General features: G+C 39.1%; 1 protein-coding gene and 1 long non-coding RNA gene across 2 annotated transcripts in view; one reads left to right on the top strand and one right to left on the bottom strand.

The window, feature by feature from the left end:
* Positions 1-21,176, top strand: part of LOC126456873 (dynein axonemal heavy chain 7-like) — a 783,013-nt gene that overhangs the window by 95,074 nt on the left and 666,763 nt on the right. Inside the window, 2 exon segments of the mRNA XM_050092694.1 lie at positions 17,705-17,942; positions 19,093-19,208. Coding sequence (XP_049948651.1) covers positions 17,705-17,942; positions 19,093-19,208 — 354 coding nt within the window.
* LOC126456874 (uncharacterized) overlaps positions 1-21,176 on the bottom strand; it is a 392,629-nt gene that overhangs the window by 155,432 nt on the left and 216,021 nt on the right. The window lies entirely within an intron of this gene.

Raw genomic sequence — 21,176 nt, 5'->3', positions numbered from 1 at the left:
ACTTGTTCAGGCTTAACAAATGCATTGACCGTACTTGATTATTTGGGCCGATGCTGCGTATGGGGAATTGGCTCCCCAGTCAGTTTTCCACGTTGGCCAGCGAGTCTCTTGCTAACAAAGATGTTATCGGGATTGTACCCTTTCTTCCATCTGCCACTATTAAAGGAGCTTGGCAGTTTTGGGTCATGTATGAGCAGTAGATCATGTACCTCAGCCCAGGTCTCTAGTTCCACTCTGCTGCTGTTAGTTTCTTTGTAGCCCCATGTAGTGCTCTGACAGTTGAAATCGCCCAATACAAAATTAAACTCTTGGTAACTGAAATTTCCAGGCTCAGTGAAGACAAAATCTGATTCTGGGGGTTTGTACACAGAGATAACGTTATACTGCTGAGTTAAAACAGTTAATATCTCGATGTCTTGCCTGTCAGTTAATGATGCAGAAGTGACTCTAATTCCTGGCCTGGCGAAGATGGCACTACCGTATCATTCATGTGGTCTCTCCAAGATCATCTTCATTCCATCTATTTTGGGTGTGGGTCTTGCACTGCCCCGATGAGTTTCTTGAATCAGGAGGAAGTCACATTGATATTCTTTACACAAGTCAGATAATAAAACTTCTTTGTCTCTCGATATTCCTTCAATATTTATCGACATCATCACAAGTGGGGTAGGGTCTTATTGGTCTTCATTTTCTCAGAAGTCCGTTCTGCTTGTTGAAGGATTAGCCGCTGATAAATCAACGTTGCCTGGGGTGCGCCCGATTGTGGTTCTCGTTTGTATCTTGCTGTCGCAATCTTCGGGGAGGCTCCTTCATTGCATAAATCATGGTACACAACGTGGTGATCTGATGGCAGGGTGTGGGTATGGCCAATGCCTCGTGAATGTCATCTGCCAGGGTGTGTAGTGCCAACAGTAAAATTCGGAGGCGGTGGCATTATGATGTGGTTGTGTATTTCATGGACGGGGCTTGCACCCCTTATTTCTTCACGTGGTACTATCAAAGCACAGGCCTACATTGATGTTTTAAGCACCTTCTTGCATTCCACTTTTGAAGAGCAATTCGGGGATGGTGATTACATCTTTAAACAAGATCGAGCACCTGTTCATAATGCATGGCCTGTGGCGGAGTGGTTACAAGAGAATAACATCCCTGTAATGGACTGGCCTCCACAGAGTCCTGACCTAAATCCTATAGAACACATTTGGGATGTTTTGGTATGCCGATTTTGTGCCAGGCCTCACCGACCGACATCGATACCTCTCCTCAGTGCTGCACTCAGTGAAAAATGGGCTGCAATACCCCAAGAAACCTTCCAGCACCTGATTGAACATATGCCTGTGAGAGTGAAAGCTGTCATCAAGTCTAAGGGTGGGCCACTACCACATTGAATTCCAGCATAACCAGTGGAGGGCGCCACGAATATATCCTATATGATCATCAATTTACATAGGCTTGTTAGCTCCCTTAACACAGACACAAGTTTTCCTTCAAAACAAAGTGCTTGCTGTAACCATATAGTCCTATTATTGTCAGTCAGTATCTGTCCAGTGTTTAGCTTATGAAACATGCTTGCTCAGCTCGATGTCTGTTACCATTCCTGCTCGCTTTCACATGTTTAATACAAAGTCAGAGTGCCCTTGTGGTGCATTCACGTTGTCTTCACTGCACAAATTGGTGAAGCTCATTTTCAGCGGTGTGATCCTTCATGAAATCTGTGTGATCCTTCATGAAATCTTTGATGTGGGGCAACTGGTTTCCATATCAGTAGCCCTAGAAATGTATTTCACCCTGTCGCTTACACTTATTCTGTGGGTTCACCAGCTGTTCATCCGACATCTACCAACAAGGTAAGTTTCTTGTCATGCCTACGATGTTGTCAAGCACAGAAAATTCATGTTTTTATGAAGTATTGTCATGTTTCCTTCATCATGCCTCACCTACATATCTCACATGCACACTTAACACTTTGCGGGCAGGTTTCGTAAGTTTTTGTGCTTTGTTTTTGAGTGTCTTTCATACTGTTGCATTACACAAAACTTCTGTAGTGTCCTTTCCACATACCATGCACATAAAAAACAAAAATAAAATAAAATAAAAATACAACTACAAAAATAAACTTATCCCATTCATTTGCTGACATGCCATTATCGTTGCTCATATAATTTCAGTCTGATTGTCATTTTGTTTAGTACATTTTGCTAAGTTATAATTTCATTACATTGTTCAATTCCAATTATATGAATTCATTTTTTGCTTTTGTTTTGTTTTACATTCTTTACGTAACATTCATACAGTAATAGATTTGTTTTTCCTTTATGTCATAAATTGACATACATTTCATTCCAATTCACAGTGACTTCTTGTTGGAGTATATTTATCAATTTCAAAGAAATAAAGAAGTAAACAATAGTCGCTACAACAGATTCTATGTGCTGCTTAAATAACTACATATGGCCTCACCTCTCTGTCATTCTCCGGGATGGATCTACACACTACAGGGTTGAGGAAATTTCACAGAAAGGCATTTATGTGCTCAGTTACACCTTGTTACTAGATTTAATTGTGATCCCAATAACAGAATAGTTCATTGTTTATAAACACAATGCAAACGTGATGATACCAATTGTATTGAATACTTATTCAGTGTTTAAAGTGCACCTCAATATTTACTTGTTACGTTCATTGTATAAAGCATAACCATTACATATGCTGAGGTATACAGAGCTGTATCATCAATACAATGAGTGTAAAACAGTGTTTATGTAAGTATAAAAACAATCAGGTGTTTGACGCTTTCATTAGTAGTCTACACTCACATTTGTTAGGTTTCGACCCCTTGATTATTTGGTAGTACTCCACCTTACTTCAGCATCGTGATATGCGACGTACTGCAACTGTATTCTTCTACACATATTTTCACACTATCACTTTCATAAATATCATAACTTACAACCATATTTACTTGTGTTGCGGGCCTTTCTAATGTTTATATGGTAGCTAACATTCAACAAACATTTACCTTTCTTCACTTTAGGGCGTGTTGATGCATCGTTCCCTGGAAGAAAAAACTTAATACTAATTTAAAACTAAATCTTCATAGATAAGTGTACAGTGGCTCAATGGTCATTAATGCCTCTTTCATATATTCAACCATGTATTCATTTACTTTAGTGTGCAGTTGTGCTATCACAAACTCATTTAATGTCATGTGTGGGTATCTGCTTACCTTGTAAATCTAGAAGATAACATGTGTTATCAGCATGGTGCAACATCTTATTCAGATCACCACTCATATTGTACTCACTTGTTTACCTGCAGCAAGGATTTTCTGGTCCCTTAATTATAATTAGTGTGTGTGCTTTCAATACATAAATTTGTAAATATAAGATATAATCTATATAGAAGTGTAACTTCAGTAAATATTTTGTAGTTTAGGATCCCTTGCCGTGCATATAACCCCTTAGCTTATCTTTGTTTGTGTGTATTGTATAGATAGTCGCTGTTGTAGCCTAGACTCTCCCTTATTTTCTATGCCCCAGTTTATGCAATTGACTTTAAAAATGTTAGTGCAGGCTCCAACACTTTCAGCTGTGTCTGTCTGGTGCACACACACTGGCAGTTGGTTGACATGCTTTCTTCCCAATGCACAAGCACTGGATTGCTATGTTACCGCTAACATTGTGGCGAGTTGTGTATTGCTGTGCATTTCACAAGTTAGTTTATTCATTTACGACTGGGCTACGTGCAAGGCAAAATGTTGTGTTAAAGTATCATCATCTCTAGACACATAAAAGTTAAATTCTTCCTTGTTACATCCATTCACCATATCATTTACACATTTTACATGTAACAAAAGAAAAAAAAAACGCAAACAAAATTTTCGTTATCAACTAACAACATGAATTCTGGAATGTGATTTTCCAGCATCCTAAATCTAATATTATTATTCATACATACAACTTAGAGAGTATACCTACCTTGATCATATCTGATAAAGCAAGTGTTGATCAAGCTTGTGCTCCCACCCCCCTCCAAGGTCACAGAATGGGGGCGTACTGTGACCGGTTCAAGTTTTCCGGTGTCATGGTGGCCTCGGTCTCTGGGTTAGGCGTAACTTCCACTATGTGGACCATTGGTGTTTGGTTACGAAAACTAGTGTCCTGAGAGGCTCACGACTGAAATTCTGTTCGCCTCTGCATGTTATTCGGCGTATGTGTGTTTCTTTGCTGGCTGAATACCACTGTCTGTGGGTTATTTGGGTGTCTGTTATTGTTTTGCATTTGCCAAGTGATTGGCTGATCATTGCTGGTAGCTTGTGTCTGTATGTATTGTACAGGCCGGCCATACACTACTCGCCTGATGTAATTGTTTTTGCTAAGTCTTTGCCCATTTCTTTTATATCCACCTTTGTATTTATGGCTTTCTCCATTGCCATTGTGATTACTGTTACCATTATCATAGGTCTGGGTGGGATAAGGTTGCCATCCATGTTGTACTACTAATCCGTTGTTTACTTGTTGGTCCGTAAATCTCTGTGTCGCTATCAGCATATTAACAGGCTTAAGTTGTACTGGTCTCTCTTTGTATATTAAACCTATTGAGTCCAGTACAGATAGAAGGTATTCAGTGTCGTGTTCCAGGATGGTAATGAATTTTTCCCTAATGTGGATAGGAAGACGACTCTTTAAAATTTTCAGCACATCTACTTGAGATACCGGGTTCATTCAATATCTGGTTTTATTCAAATATTTTTCAAAATAGCCCCTTAGTCTTCCATACTTGCTATTGAATGGAGCTGGGTTGAATACTTCACATCTGAGCCTCTCTTGTATGGTCGCAGACCAATACTTATCCAGAAATGCTCTCTCAAACTGTTCATTATAGTGGCAATGTTCCGCCATGTCCATAGCCCATAGCAGAATGTCACCCAGTGTATATCCAGTAACAAATCTAATTTTCTGGGCTTCAGTCCAGGTATGAGGTAAAACATTTTGAAATGTTCTGATAAGGACCACAGGGTGTGTTCTTTTCCTTTCAGGAGTAAATATCAGAATTTTTCAATGCCTAAGTAATCCCTCATCTGCAAGCAATGTTGACAAACACGCTGCACTGTCAGTGATAGGCGTGTTTATGTTAGCTTATGGGGTAGCGTATGGCAACTGTGCTTGCTTGACAAATGCAACTGCTGGCAAGCGTTGTTGCATTGTGTGACCTTCGCTATTTTCTTTCGACAGGCTAAACCCATATTGCACGTAACCAGTGAAGGTATCTAACTTCTCTAAAAGCATAGGTTTGTTTTCTGTCATATGCTGTTTTGGAATGTCAGTAGTTTTAGCAACACTGCCTCATAACATTTCTTCTGCTTCCCTTAAACCCAAGTCTATTTGGGCTAGAAGTTTATTTTCCTTCTCTATTCGATCTTCTTTTACAGTAACTACATAAATTTTGCATTCTGACACTACCTTTTCAGCAAAGGTGCTGCCCATATCCAGCATCCAGGTTTCAACTTTTTCAGTTATTTCCTGTACATCTGCACATAACTTATCTCTCTGTTTTGGCAAATTCTGAATCTAAACTTAACTGATCTACTCTTAGACTCAACTTGTGCATTTCTGTTGCTAGGTTTTTGCGTACATCTTGCAGCTTGCTGACTGCGTTCGTCACATTTTTTACGGATGCATCCACTTGAGATTGCGCCTCCTGAATTTGAGAATATGCTTCACTGAGGTATTGCAACTCACCTGCAAATTGTTCCTGTTTACAGCCTACGGATGTTACCTTTTCCATTAACGTATATATATTGTGGAACATATTGGTAATTATTTCTTGTAGTTGTTTACTGAGCTGTGTCAACTGCCCAGATAGTTCGTCAGATAGCTCACTTCACTGAACTGTTGACTAATACTGTTCTTGAAATCGTTGAATGCCTGTTTTTGCTGTGTAAACTGTTGCCCCATATTTTCCTGATGTATTGTGAGCTGCTGTGTTACACCCTTAACCCCTCAAGTGTGATGGTGCCCTCCACCTGTCTGCACCTGCAGCATGACATCTGTTGTGCACATCTGCAAATGCTATATCTAATACAGTACTGAAAATAAAATTGTGAAAAAATTAAGGCGAACACATAAAACTATATGGATGAAATAGATGAAATCACTTTAGGCACAAGAAGTTTAATCATGTTATAAAAATTAATTGTTTACAAGGCTTTTTGAGAGTGATGAAGTTCAAAGCACAGCACAATACATAATGCTGGGTGTGCAGGGCAGGTTTTACATCTATATGATGTCTCTCTTCTTTGCTGTTTTGTTGCACACAGCACACATCTCATTAGGCCCTTCTGTTTTTGTTGCTGGATTTTCTTCTGGGAAGTGTCTACGAGTAAGTCTGTGACAGTCACTGACAACATCAGAAGGTCTCCCTTGCTTCTGTTCAATGGCACTGTGATGATAATTAGTTATGAGCTCATCTATGAGTGTCACTCTAAGATCTAAATGGTCCTTCTTATTTTCATTCTGACCATACAGTTTATAAGCATTTAAAACAGCCACATTCAGCCAATGCTTATAAAGTTTTTTGTACTAAACCTTGTTTTGCTCTTTCCACAAGGAACGATTCCAGTAACTGGTCTTTCAAGTCCATTCCCCCCATGTTCTGGTTGTAGTCAGAAACACAGAGAGGTATCTGGGTCACTTGCACCTCTCTCCCATTAACTCTTCTTTGCACATCTACTGTTGATGGTTTGTTGTTAGCAGTGTAACTTCCCTTTTATCCTTCCATTTCAGAGCCACCAATTTCCCCTTTGTGCACTGATGATCTGTCCTTTTGGTAACTTCCTATTTACAATATATGGTATTCCTTTCCTAGAAGTTTTAACTGTTTATACTGCACCAGTACGCCTGTCCACAAGTCTTTGTAACAAGTCAGGACTTGAATAGTAATTGTCCATATACACGCACCTACCTACACCTAACAAATTTTCACACAAATTTAACACCACCTTTGTTGACTGTATATCATCATCCTTTGTTATTTGACAGTGAAGATCAGTATCTTTTCCAGTGTACAAAATAAAGTTCCATAAATACCCATTCTTGTCACACAGTTCGAAAAATTTCATCCCAAAGCTTGCTGTTTTCAAAGGTATGCACTGCTTCCAAGAGTGTCTCCCTTTCCACAGCAACAAGGATTCGTCAAATTATGTTACGTCCTGGCTCATAAACTCTCTGAAATCTTTGCTTTATCACAGGCATAATTTTATAAATGGTTTTACTGCCACTTACATTTTGGTGTTCTGTGTTGTCAGCAAAATGTAGAAATCTTGTCAGGAGATGAAATCTTTCTTCACTCATAACATTAGGGAAGAGGGGCGTTTCTAGCGTGTTCCATCTGGTAAAATACATTTTAGTCAGTCTTTTACACACAATCCCCATCAGTAAAATTAAAGCTAAAAGAACTCTGACTTCACCACCATCAGTCGGAAACCACTTTACAAATCGTGATTTATTCAGAGAAAGTATTTTTTCACTTTCCTTTTGTGAAAAGAATTCCACATATTTATTTATTTCTTTGACAATCATTTCTATTATTTCATTGTCAAAGAACAATTCAAAATAAGCTAATGGCCCTGCATTACCAGGAATTCGGAGTTTCAGCCTATCTTCAGCAATACTCAATGTAAATGCAGTAGGTGCAGAAATAGTGTCACATTCCTTCCATTTAGGCAAGACTGCATCCTGCACAGTAGATTCATCATCTGACGAATCATCAAAAGACAATGACAACTCATCTTCCTCAATATCACTCTCCATCAAAAGTTGCAGAACTTCATCTTCCATCAGCCCAGCTATTGCGCACAACCTGCAGAGAATCATCACCCACACAAAGACAAAAACTTTCGTAACCCACGTGAATCACAAATGCTAACTCCCTAACTCCATCAACATGAAGCTAAGGAATGTATGGCACTGCCATCTAGTGGCTGTCATTCAAACTGCATTGCCGGAGAGGATAAATGAATACAAAAAGCGCAGAAGGCATACGACGTCGCACACGCTGGATGAGCAGTCGGTGGTGGACAGCATAAGCCGTCGCACACGCTTGATGGGTTAAGCTGTTGTGTTATTAGTTACATGACTTGTGTCAAATTGTGGGTGTCACTAGTATTTACATTGCTTTTTTGAACTGTTCCCTGTTCTTGCGTTTGCAATGTCGTGAGCAAGTAATCAAAGGAATTTTCACTGTCAAGCACTTCAGTTTCTCTATTTGAAAAAATGTTTCCCAGTGTGACCTGAGAAATTGTCCCATCGAGCATCATTAAAGTAACATCATGATTAGCTATATTACCAGTGTCATAATTTATTAATAGTGGGATGCCAACCTGGTTCTTTTAGTAGCCATTGGCTAGTTGACGAGTTGGCACGTTACTTTCAACTGTTGCCAAGCTCGGATTTCCGCCATCTTTGCGTATTGCAATTTGTAATGAATTTTCAACAATGGCCATTTCATTTGACTCTGCTGTGAACAATGTTTACCAAAATTATGAAAAGAAAAAAAATTTTCAAAAAGAAAATTTTGTTTATACTGGTACTTTTCAATTAAAGCAGTTTTATATGCATATTCATTAATGAACCTTACTGTTCTCTTATACAGTCTTACAGAATTTGAATGAATGATTTTGCACTTAAATGTTGACTTTACACAAACTTTTGTCTTTCCTATAGAAATGCACTTTCCGTAATGGATATTAATTGGAAGGAAAAGAGATTATTTACTTTGAGAGAGACAGTGCCAAGCACGGCCGTATAAGCATACAGCGTAGCAGCTCCCTACCTTTTACCACTGAAATCCGCATTCCTGGTGCGTCTTATTTGTAGGCAGTACTAAATTTTAATTTGCTCCTTCAAGTTGTTAATAGTTCCAATCTCACAGATGTGTAACAATTGCAACAAAGACCTCATTAGTTTCTTGTAACAATAAAATGGATCATTTATCTAAAAAAAAATTTATCTCAACAATTGAAAGGTCTGCTCATATTCCTCTCGGTGCCGTCCTTTGAACGGTCACCACTGAATAGTCGCAAGGGGAACAAATAGGTAATATATGATAGAAACTGATTAAAAATTGCTGCTTAAATAATTAAAAGGGAAATTTTGAAAAAATAATTGAAAGAAATTGGAAGGCACCTATATCTTGAGTGAACTTTAACTGGCACTAATATCAACAGACCTTCAATATTCAATGCATTTAAGATGAACATTCACCATTTAAATTTAAATACTTCATGTTATTGCCATTGTGCATAGAGCTGGTTATGACGATCGACCATCTTCTGCTCATGTTTGCTTCGATCCTCTTGATGCAGGATACTCAGTACATCGTGGAATGATGAACAGATGGTTTTTTAATAAACTACATCTCCCAAATAACTTTTATAACACTTCTTTAATGTCCTGTTAGAGTAGACATTTTTGAACAATATTAATGGGCAGAACTCTTCATATCTCTGCCTGCTACCACTTATAGGATAAATAGATCTTTTAACAGTATTAACTTAGTGAACTTGTAACAAGTCTATCCGCTACCTCTTATAGGGATAAACAGATGAATATAAAGAATTTAAAAAATTGAAGAGCATATCTCTACTTGTTTTGTTTGTATGCCAATGTTATCTATGGTATAAAAGAAAAGAATGAGGGAGAAAAGAAAAGAAAATAATAATAATGATAATATGATACATTACAAAAGTTTGCAAACATCTGACATGTACAGTTGCTGATCTTGTTGGCATCTGTAGCTTCACATTCACAGGTGGTATTGTTCCTGGTAATGTATGACAAACCTCATTGTCTTCCCTTTTGGAGAATACAGACTTGAAAACGTAACACACATCACCCTCTGGCCCACCTTGTACTGAGATAAAGTTGCCATACACTTTGCTGCCTCCTTTTGCCTTTCCAATGCCTTAGTGATCACTTGTTGCACCCTCTTTCAAACTTTTCTCACAGTTCTCATGAACTCTCAGTCTGACTCTCTGTTCCTGCTCCCTTTCTTCTTAATTGTATCAAATGCAATGGCACCTTTTTACCATACAACATTCACCAACTTGAATGGCGACTAGTTGGTGCTGTTATGTATCTTCAAATTATATGCACTCAACACAAAATATAATTGTTTGGCCCAAATCATATGGTGGGATGACTAAGCATCCTCTTGATCATTCAGTGAATGCACTCCATCCTTCCATTAATTGATGATGAAGTGGACTTTTTCTTGATTATTTCACTCTCAACAGCTGACACAATTCCTTTGTCTGGTCTGACATGAAGTTCTTCCTTTGATCTTAGTTATTGTGTGTGTCATCCCAAACTTCAGTACTCATTTATTCACCAACATTTGTACGACTGTGGTAGGCTGCTGGTTCGGCATAAGCAGCATCTCTATACAATGGGAGAAATGTCCATTATAGTCAACACAAAATGATCCCCTGATGGAGTTTGGTTAAATGGTCCTAACACATCCACCCTAATAAATCTAAACTGTTCTGTGGCTTCTGGCAATCTCTACAATAATACTTGTTTTCATCTAAAATCTGTATGTTGTGCACGCTGTACACGGCTGTTGACATAGTGATCAACATCACTTTTTCTTCCTTTCCACCTGTTCATCTCTACCATCCTCCAATTCACTGTTCTGCAGCCTCAAAACAAAATCATGCATTTCTCTCAGTACTTCTTCCATTAACTTCAATGGTACAACCACTTATGGTCCTAGTCTCATCTTTCCACACAACAAGCTGTCACACATACTGAACTGCTGCTGCTAACGGTGCTGCTTACATTCCCTGTCAATGCTCTGTGCTGCTTGCCACTCAGCAAGGTTCTAGCCCAGTGCTTGCATCACTGTTACCCTCGTTCTTAGTGTGTCTTCATATTCATGTTTCTTCTCTGGTTTGTGGATTACTTCATACTCAAATTCACTGAGTTTTAATACCTACCTTGTCAGTCTATTACATGGATCTTCCAAACATAATAACCACTTTAAAACAGCATTGTCAGTCACTACTTTAAACTTCCTCCAGTACATTTCTCTATACACCGGCAAAGCATCTCCCTCCCTCTCTCTCTCTCTCTCTCTGGTAGAAAAATTCCTGTCAGCTCCATTCAATTGAATCAGTGCAAAAGCAATAGGCTGTTCATCTCCATCAACCTTGTGGCTCAAAACACAACAGAGAGCATGGTTCTACGTATCACATGATAATACAAATTCCATCTGAAAATCCAGGAACACCAACACTGTATGTGACATCAATACTTCCTTCAGCTTAATTAATGCTTTCTGACACTCCTCAGCCCACAAAATTTTATACTATTCATTAGTAACTGCATACGTGGTTGTGCTGTATCTGCAACCCCCCCCCCCCCCCCCCCCCCACACACACACACAAATTTTCAATAGTAATTGCAAGACCCAGTAAAGGCTGCAACTCTTTGTTTGTTCCTGGTATTGGAAAATGATCCACCACTTGGATCAGTCTTGGATCAGTCCTTCCCACTTCCTTACTAATTACATGACCCAAATAATTCACTTCTTCCCATGCAAAGTGGCATTTTTCATTACTCAGTGTTAAATTTGCAGTCTGTGTTCCTGTTTATCTCTTGAAAAAAACAGTTATGTCATCCAGGTACACTAAACATTGACAAGGCTTCAATCCTTTCAACACTCCATCCAACAAACACTGGAATGTGCTGGTGTGTTCTTTAAACCAAACAGCAGTCTTCTATACTGACAATATTCCAAAGTTTCTGAAAATCCAGACTTGCTCTATCCTACGGAGCCACTCTCAGGTACATTGTCAAGAAATATGCTGCCTAAGGTTATCATTGATTTCTACGATGTTTGGAATGAGATAAGCATCTGTCAGAGCCTCACTGTTCAAATGGTGGTAGTTGCAGCAGAAGCAATACTTCTTCAATCCATCTATTGGTACAATTACAAATCCAGCTCCTCAAGGATTACTACTCTTCTATTATGCCATTGATCAACTGATGAGTCATAAAAAATGAGCAAAGCATTGAGCACTGAGCTAGTACCTGTATAAGAACTGTCTTTCAAAATGAAGTAATGATCACTTTTCATAGGATGTGCTGTTGGAGTAAAATGCAGCTTTCACTCATCAGAAGAGCATTCTTTGTTTTTCAACTTTCTGACAGACTGAAATGCTTTCAAACTGGGGCTTTGTGCATGGGCTGTAACATTTCTCTCTAAAGCAATTATTCAAAGTTACATTGTATTGAAAGGTATCTGCTGCTTTTCCAAACATAGTAATAGTAGTCTTCACATTTACAATCTTGGTGAAATTTCCCTTCTTCTTGCCTTTTATTTCCTTGCTTTTAGTGTGCACAGACTTGACTATTCTATGTGATAAAGAAAGGGGAAATAATTAAAGAGCACCTGAAATGTAAAACATCATCTTTTCCATTGATACTTCAGTCTCCAAGGTGATGTGGATTCTCTGCATCACCCAAGTATCAATAGGGAGAACATGTCAAAGATTCTCAGGCTCCAGGCAATAGTCATAACTTGTACATGTGTGATATGCAGCAGCCATGGCAACCAAGTCACATGGTACCAACCTGTGACAAGTGTTTACTGCTAAATATCGCAGTTCAGCTACTGCTAGCCAGTTTCGCGCTAGTCATTGAAGCCTTTAGTTATGCACCATTGAATAGTTGAGTTTTGACTCTGCCTGATTTGGAGTGCTCCCTGGATTGTTGTATATGCCTAAAACAATGTTGCCGCACTTTGGTTTTTTTGTTCATTTTGTGTCCACCACTGTCATTTCATCAGTGAGAGTATCATAAACAATGTCCTACTTTCACAAAGTAGTATAAAAGAGTGGTGATGAGAACATCCTCACTGTGCAATTATTCCAGTCAGGCTTGGAACCCCAGTTTCTAAACTTGTGGCAGAAGCACTTGCAACAACAGCAGCAACAACTGCAGCAACAGTAACAGCAAGAAAAGTAGTGGGAATTCTACCAGAAACAGCAGACACCGCTGCTGCAGTTCTTGCAACACAAGTCTAATAAGTGACTGTAAACATCAGTATGCATTCTTTAAGATCTTCTAGTAGTAAGCTACGAAAAGTGGTGCAAAAATTACAACCTCTTCCAGATTATAGTAGCTTTACTTTTTCTGGTGTTTGTGGTTTGCTGAAAAACTGTGCCAAACTCAAGTCATTGCAGCAAGGCTCAAGTATAATCAGTGTGTTAAGCAATATAAGAAACCCTATGCAACATGAGCTGCTGACTTATGAGGCTTGGCATTCAAGTGTGATTTTTCCTGTAAACAGTGTGGCACAGCACATGTTAACTCATTAATCCATAATGCTATTATCAATCGCACTCCCGATCAAGAAATTAGTGCAAGGCTATAGATGCATCTGATCCTACCTTGAGTGCTATCTTAAAAATTACCAAAGCCCACAAAGTATTTCTGCCAATGGAAGCTATTTGTTGTCATTGTTGGTAGCATCAGTTACCATCATGCTCCGTGATCAGCCGATCACTTCCAATCCACATCATCATCCGATTTACAGAGCACTGATAGTCCAGCAACACAAGATTCAGTAGTTTAGTGCAGCAATCCCTCATCCTCATCAGTAGAAGTTTGCTGCTGGAGTGTACTGAACTAAGCTGAGGCTTGTGCAATGTTTTGCTCCCCATTGTTGTCAAAAGACCACAAAAAAGTGTGTGCCATCAATCATATCCAGACTGCAGCCCACATCATCAATGGCGTCACTGCTCTTTCTTGGACATAATCTGTTTTGTACACTGAAAGCCAGGATACCACTCAACTGTTTGCCTTGGCTGGCATGCTTCAACAAATTTGGCCATCAGCACACTACACACTACCTTGCAGCTTATTTTCTGTGGTCATTTCTCTCTTGCTTTTGGTATATTATTTGCTGCACCATCTATGGCTTTCCAAGTAAGATTTTTTTAGGTTCAACAATGTAGAATCCAGGCTGGAATGTAACAGTATTACAAAAAGGATAGCTGCTGCTCACCATATAGCAGAGATGCTGACGGCAGATAGGCACAACAAAAAGACTGTCAGAAAATGAGATTTTGGCCAAAAAGGCCTTCGTTGGAAATAAAACGTACCCACACACACACACACACACACACACGCACACACACACACTCATGCAAATGCAACTCACACATACATACACATACATGACTGCAGTCTGTAGCTGCTAAGGCCACACTCAGTCTTTTTGTTGTGCCTATCTGCAACTCAGCTTCTCCACTATATGGTGAGTAGGAACTATCCTTTTCATAATTTTGTAGGCCTTGTGTAATACACTTGTTTAAAACAAGTCTCAACCCTGATAGTGGCTAAAAGGGGATATACTGTAAATATAAAGTGTAGGGGATAATAATGCCTAGTCAAGTAAATACCCTTGTATCAACTGAGACAAAACAGGAATGTCCAAAAACAAATCAGTTCTAATAAGATGTAATAATGAATGTTTAACTGTACTTAAGTTTCAAATCACTGCATTTGTGGCTAAGGCTATGCCATGCTGATTGGCTACAAATGCGTAACTCAAGTTTGCTAATACATTGCAGTCTTTATCTTGGCATGACCTGGCTCATGCTACCATGATCCATGGAGAATGGCTGCAGAAGCATTGTGTATAGATTATGTATTAGCAGGCTGAGATCCACTTTAAACAAAGCAAAACAAGTGGCATTTTCTCAATCTTTTTCCTTGTCTATTGCCTAATTTTATTCTTCTATTTTCTGAAAGTGTAACAGCGGTGGGTTGAGGGTGACCGAGACAGATTTTGAGTGAAACTATAGGCCTAATCTGTATAAGCCCATTAAGAGTAGTTGTGGCCCCGGGCACATTCAGGAATCTGTTCATTCATCCATGTAGATGATAACAGATTGCCATTATGTTTGCAAACATGCCTACAGTATTTCAGAGATATCTTGAGCAATTCATTCAGTGTATCCAGTGTGTTACCGGGGCCAAGTGGGAGCAGCAGCTGCGCATTCTACAGATATTGTTTGAGTGGCTCAAACTCTATGGTCTGCATTGTCACCTCAACAAATATGATTTCTTTGAGGCGAGTGTCAAGTTCCTAGGACATATATGTATTAAGTAGAGATGGGCTCACACCCTCACAGGATCATGTGTATGCAATCACTAACTTAGTGGCTCCTAAGAACCTCAAAGAACTACAGTCGTTTCTCAGCAAAGTAAATTAATATTCCAAGTTTGTTCCCAATGTTGACCACATTTTCCATCTGCTCAATGAACTGCATAAAAAGGTATTAAATTTGTGTGGTACTGTACTGTCCCATAAATATACTGATAGCACAGAACAGCTCATTGCATTTACATCAAAATCATTTAAATGTGGTGCAGAGGAATTACTTGTACATTCAGAAGGAAGTGTTGACTATCATATATGGCATCCAGAAGTGTCATATGTATTTCTAGAAGTTGAATATGCATTTCTATGGTGCTAAGTTTCAACTGGTGACTAATCACCACATGTCACTCTGAGTCTGATTCATTTTCTCGTTTGCCATGCAGTTCAGGTGGGCATCAAGTGCAGTGTTTTGCTTTAGATGCAAATCAGCAGCACGACCTTAAATAATTTCTGATTACAGCATGTGAAGTAGGAGGAGAAACAGTCCATCATGATTCACTCCACTGCAGGGTATTGTCTGCTGCATGTGTGTGTGTGTGTGTGTGTGTGTGTGTGTGTGTGTGTGTTGTGGGGAGGGGAGGTTGCCTAAGGTCACTGATCCGGAATGGTGCACCGATTTTTCCTTATGGCACAGGCTTAGAATAACTGAGGGGGTCATTTTGTTAACTAAAGATGATGATGAATGCCAGGTAGTAGTTCCTCCCATGCTCTGCCCCCTGTCCTGAACCTCTTCCACCTGCACATTGGGAAATGTACAAAATGGAGGCAATAGTGTGGTGTCATGTGTGTTGGCCTGGAGAAGACACCACCATTGAATGCACCACCCATAACTGCCGTGCATGGGCCCACAGCCCATCAGGTTCAATGCAGTTGGCCACACCCTGACTGCTTCTGGCAAAGAGCACATATTGATTTCAGGGGAGCAACATGGTTGCTAGTTGTCAGTGACCTCCCTAATTTTCCATATGTCAAAAGGGTGTCTACATCCATTACAGCAGCTACTATCCGTGCCATGTCCATCATATTTGCAATAGAGGGGCACCTTTCACTCAGATTTCTGGCTATGGCCCTCAGTTCACTGTATCACCACTTCAGGATTTTGTCAATGGTGTAGCACTGAGCACCTGACCACCATCCCTTTACATCCTGCATTCAATTTGGAATCCAAGGAGATGGTAAGGACACTGAATATTCAGATTTGCAAACTACCGATGACAGCAGAACCCAGGGAAGCACACACACCATATTCTTTCCCACCTACTGGTCCACCTCGTAAATGGATGTAGCCCAGACAAAATTCTACATGGGTGCCAACCCCACACCCTATTCAAGCTGCTGCACTGGACTCAGCAGGCTCACCCTTCACAGGCAGAAACACATTACCATGTAGGCTCCCATGCCTGGGCTCGTAATTTTGGCCAGGACATTGAGTGGCCCCAAGATGTCGCCACCAGCAACAGGGGCAGGCAGATGTTTGAGGTAGATGCCAGAGAGGAGCAGCTCTGCGTACAATGTGATGTACCACCCCTACTCCACTACTGAGTGGGAATGCCATCTGCAACAATTTCAGGGACAAGCCAACCCACCAGTCTGCCCTTTATTACTATGACTTCCACCGTACATTTGACATCAACAGGAAGTCAATGATGACCAGTGACAGAAGCCCAAAGAGGTAGAAACCCGTCTTCTCCCTACACCATTTCCATTACCCACCTCAGCCACTGGTGGACCCCTCCCCTCACCACTGATGAAGGCTGAAGACTTTTGGCCTGAAGTGCCCATGGAGACTGAACTGCAGGACCCATATCCACCATATCCAGCACCTACTGCCCATCAGACTGGCCCAAGCTTCACCCTAGACTCCATCGATTGGCAGAAGATATCAGAGATACTTGGGCTCCAGTGATACGTCCAACTTGCTTTCACGTGAGGTGCAGCAGCTGTGACAAGTATCTCTGGTGTTGCCGCCCTCCGGCAAGTGTTTACCTCCAAAAACTGAAGCACAGTTATTGCTCCAAAAACAGCAGCACAGTTATTGCTAGCCAGCCTCTTACTAGTCATTGAAGCCTTTCATTGTGCACCATTGAATAGTTGCGTTTAGACCTCATCTGATTAATGATGTTGATTTGGATTTGTCCCTGGATTATTGCGTAAGCTTAAGATGACATTGCTACACACTGGATTCGTTTCAGATAATTATTTACTTGGTGATCTCCAGGGTCATTTACCTCCTATACCATCTGTTTCATTCTGCTGGTATCCATGTTACCTGCAGTGCAAGTTATAATAAACACTGATCTACATACACAGAGTAACACATAAGAGACATATTATTCCTTACAATTCATTCATAATTCAGAAACAAGTTTTATCACCATCACCATAAAGGAAATTCATTACTTAAAATAAATTTGGTATTTTTTGTGGAAATGACTTTCATGTTACACAAATTAAAATCTTTGTTCTTTTTCAGAAAGTGAAAGAATCTTTGCTGGCATATCCAACAAAGAAGAGAGATGAATGGGTTCTGGAATGGCCAGGTCAAACTGTATTAGCAGTTTCAATGACTTTCTGGACTTCAGAAGTACATGAAGCAATCAGGAAAGGTCCTATGGGCCTCAGTCAATATCTTGATATGAGTAATGAACAGATAGACAGAATAATTGACTTAGTTAGAGGAAAACTGTCTTTGCAGAACAGGATTACTCTAGGTATTTTTAAATTTTATTGTAAATGATTTATTTAAAATAACTGATTTTATAGTTTGCAGACAGCTCTTCACATACAAAAGCATAAATATCCCATTTGTCACAAAGAATATTCACCAAAATGAGAAGTGGAACTGGTCTAAAGTTTGGAAAAAAGAGAGATGTCAAAAAAAAAAAAAAAAAAAAAAAAAAAAAAAAAAAAAAAAAAAAAAAAAAAAAAAAAAACTTCAATTTATGTGTACAGAATAGCATTGAAGGGAAGTCAGTCCATTCTCCAAAGGTGAAAGCTGCAACAAAGTGAGCTTGAAAGTAACTTTTTTTGCATCATTTCATGTTTTTTATTTTATTTTTATTTTATAACTGTAGCTTTCCTATCTTTGTTGATGTGTTTCTTTAATCTGTGAGTGGATATGACCATCAGGTTGTGACTTTTACAAATGGAGACCAATCTATAGCCATTTTGGTTGGCTCTTGCGAAGGGGGGACAGTTTCCGATCAGTTTCTTTTACTTTTGTTCTCAACCAAGTTGAGCATTGAAATCACCCTTAAGAAACTTCACATGGTGTTAGGTACTTTAACTTGTGTTTCATCCAGCAGATCTCATTTGTTTCTATCCATTGAAGGGGTATGTGTGGTAGGGGTATGTGTGTTAAGTAGGGTGTAAGTTATTTTGGCATGTTTGATTTCTGATACAGACAGTCTATCATTCACTGGTTCAAAATTTGTGACTGTTTACAGAGGCTGGTCCTCATGACAAATGCAGTCCCAAGCTTCTGCAAAAGAATATTGTGATTTGAACATTGCATTAGAATGACCACAAAAATCTCAGTGAGACCTCCCACCACCATCTGTGATACTTTTACTGTATGAATAGAAGCTGGTACCTATTGGTGGAGTGCACATTATTGCTTTTAAGAGTTACCCATTCTTTGGATAAGGGAAGACCCTTATTTTATGTGCAAAATCATGATGTGTCACTAGTCTTTTATGATTTTTTTCATTTAACCACATTTTACATATGTTTGTAGGAAGCTATGCATATTATGTTCATCGGTCTAGTTTTAAACATTAGTTTAGTGTGTATTCCTGTGGCTGTACTGCATTTCAGACATGTGCTGCAATATTTGATGACAATAACATTAAATTATTGCAGGTGCTCTTGTGGTTTTGGATGTCCATGCTAGGGACGTGCTTGCAGGGATTATTGACAAGAATGTTTTAAAAGATGATGACTTCCAGTGGTTATGTCAACTTCGTTATTATTGGGAGGTAACTCTTAGCAAGGAATTTACTTTTCTAACTAAGAAATCATTAAAGATAATTTTGATGTTGGCAACTTAGAATGAACTTCTAATATGTTAAGACTGTTAAGATTCGTAAAAGCACAACCAGTATTTCTCATATGGTTTATAATGTTACTCTTTCATTTTGAGATGTTTTTCTAGGTGAACACACAGTTTTATGCTTAGTCTCATTCTTGCAAATTAAGTAGTAACAGAAGAGTATCATCTTCCCCCAACTACCCAGATAGGACTATATTTAGAAGTGTTTGAATCTCTATCATTTGGAAATTCTTAAAATTGTTTTATTAGTAGAAAGTTGAGAAAAATGGAAGAAGAAAGTGTTAGTGCTGAAGTGCTTAAGGGAAGACAAACTGTGGATTAGGAAAACCAAAATAGTAAAGGATTAACAGTCAAAATTCATATTATTATTTAATAATAATTACACCACTTTGTAAGCCGTACATCAGAGTTTGGGCTAAATGGGGTAGAAATGGAAATGAAGGAAAAGTAAATGCAGAAGATTGTAAGGAGAAAGTAACTGGTCTTTCTGGAGGGGCTGTCAGAAGATAGATACAAATGTGAGAACTAAGTGTAATTATAATAAGTAAGAAAAATAAACTTTTAAAGAAATAAATTGTAAAAATATACAAAAAATTTTTTTAGAGTAGGACATAAATTAATTTAAATACCTGAGGAGAATAATAATAATGGGAGAAATCAAGGCTTGGGTGAGAACAGAAGAACTAAACATGTTGACAGTGGTGTGAATTATATTCATGTAGATGGCAGGAGCCACACACCTGATGGAATGCCAGTTTGCACCTATGTCCAGAAGCAGTGATATTGGGAGGGAAATGCACATGACTGATCAATAACAAGTGACATTTAAATTCTCGTGCATTATACAGCTCAATGAACTGCTTTTGCACTTTTAAGTGTTCTTGTTTACATTTATAATCCACTTTTGGAATTAATTCCAGGGTCATTATCAGCACATCCCAGTACTGAGATTACAGTTGTTTTTGTTTCAACACAATGGATGACCTTAACAGTTACCTTATTGAAAGTTTACTGCAGCTATGTACATCATCCCAATGCCTGTAGCATAACCAGCTCCTTCCTGAACAGAAATTGTGTAGAAATAAATAACATTTGAAATCTATTTTAAGTGACTTGGACCACATGGGATTTATAATCACACAACCCTTCCAGTCTATGCCATGATAGCTGGCTAGCTTTTTTGTAAAATGGGGTACTTTTCATGCCAAGGACAAATGGTCATAGATTGATTAAGGAGAAAATAATATAGAGCACTGAATTATTCCATATACTGGATTTTTCCCTTCCTCTGACACACATTTCATTTCACTTCAAAATCTCTTTCTAGATGCAACTTTATTTTATCTCCAGGAATGTGTCCATATCATGAGGAATACTTCTGATACTTGAACTGTTTTCATTCCGTCATGTGATTTAACTGTGATTATTTGTTCATCAAGATCAGATAAAGCATTTACTATTAGCTTTTGTTTGTAGAGCTGTAAGCTTTTGGATCTATGATAGATCAGAGCCACTTTACAAATTGATTCTATTCTAATTATTATCAATTACAAAGTGGAGCTTTACAGTCAGTATTGGGCTATGAAAAAAGAATTTTAAAGTCAGTATATGTTATCCTATGCTTGTGTTTGGCCCCGGTAGCTGAGTGGTCAGCGTGACGGAATGTTAACCCTAAGGTCCCGGGTTCGATTCCCGGCTGGGTCGGAGATTTTCTCCGCTCAGGGACTGGGTGTTGTGTTGTCCTAATCATCATCATTTCATCCCCATTGACGCGCAGGTCGCCGAAGTGGCGTCAACTCGAAAGACCTGCACCAGGCGAACGGTCTACCCGACGGGAGGCCCTAGCCACACGACATTTCATTTCATCCTATGTTTGTTCTTGACGGAGTATTAT

Source organism: Schistocerca serialis, chromosome 2 (genome assembly GCF_023864345.2).
Source record: "Schistocerca serialis cubense isolate TAMUIC-IGC-003099 chromosome 2, iqSchSeri2.2, whole genome shotgun sequence".
Lineage (NCBI taxonomy): Eukaryota > Metazoa > Arthropoda > Insecta > Orthoptera > Acrididae > Schistocerca > Schistocerca serialis.
This window is presented reverse-complemented; position numbering and strand designations above follow the sequence as displayed.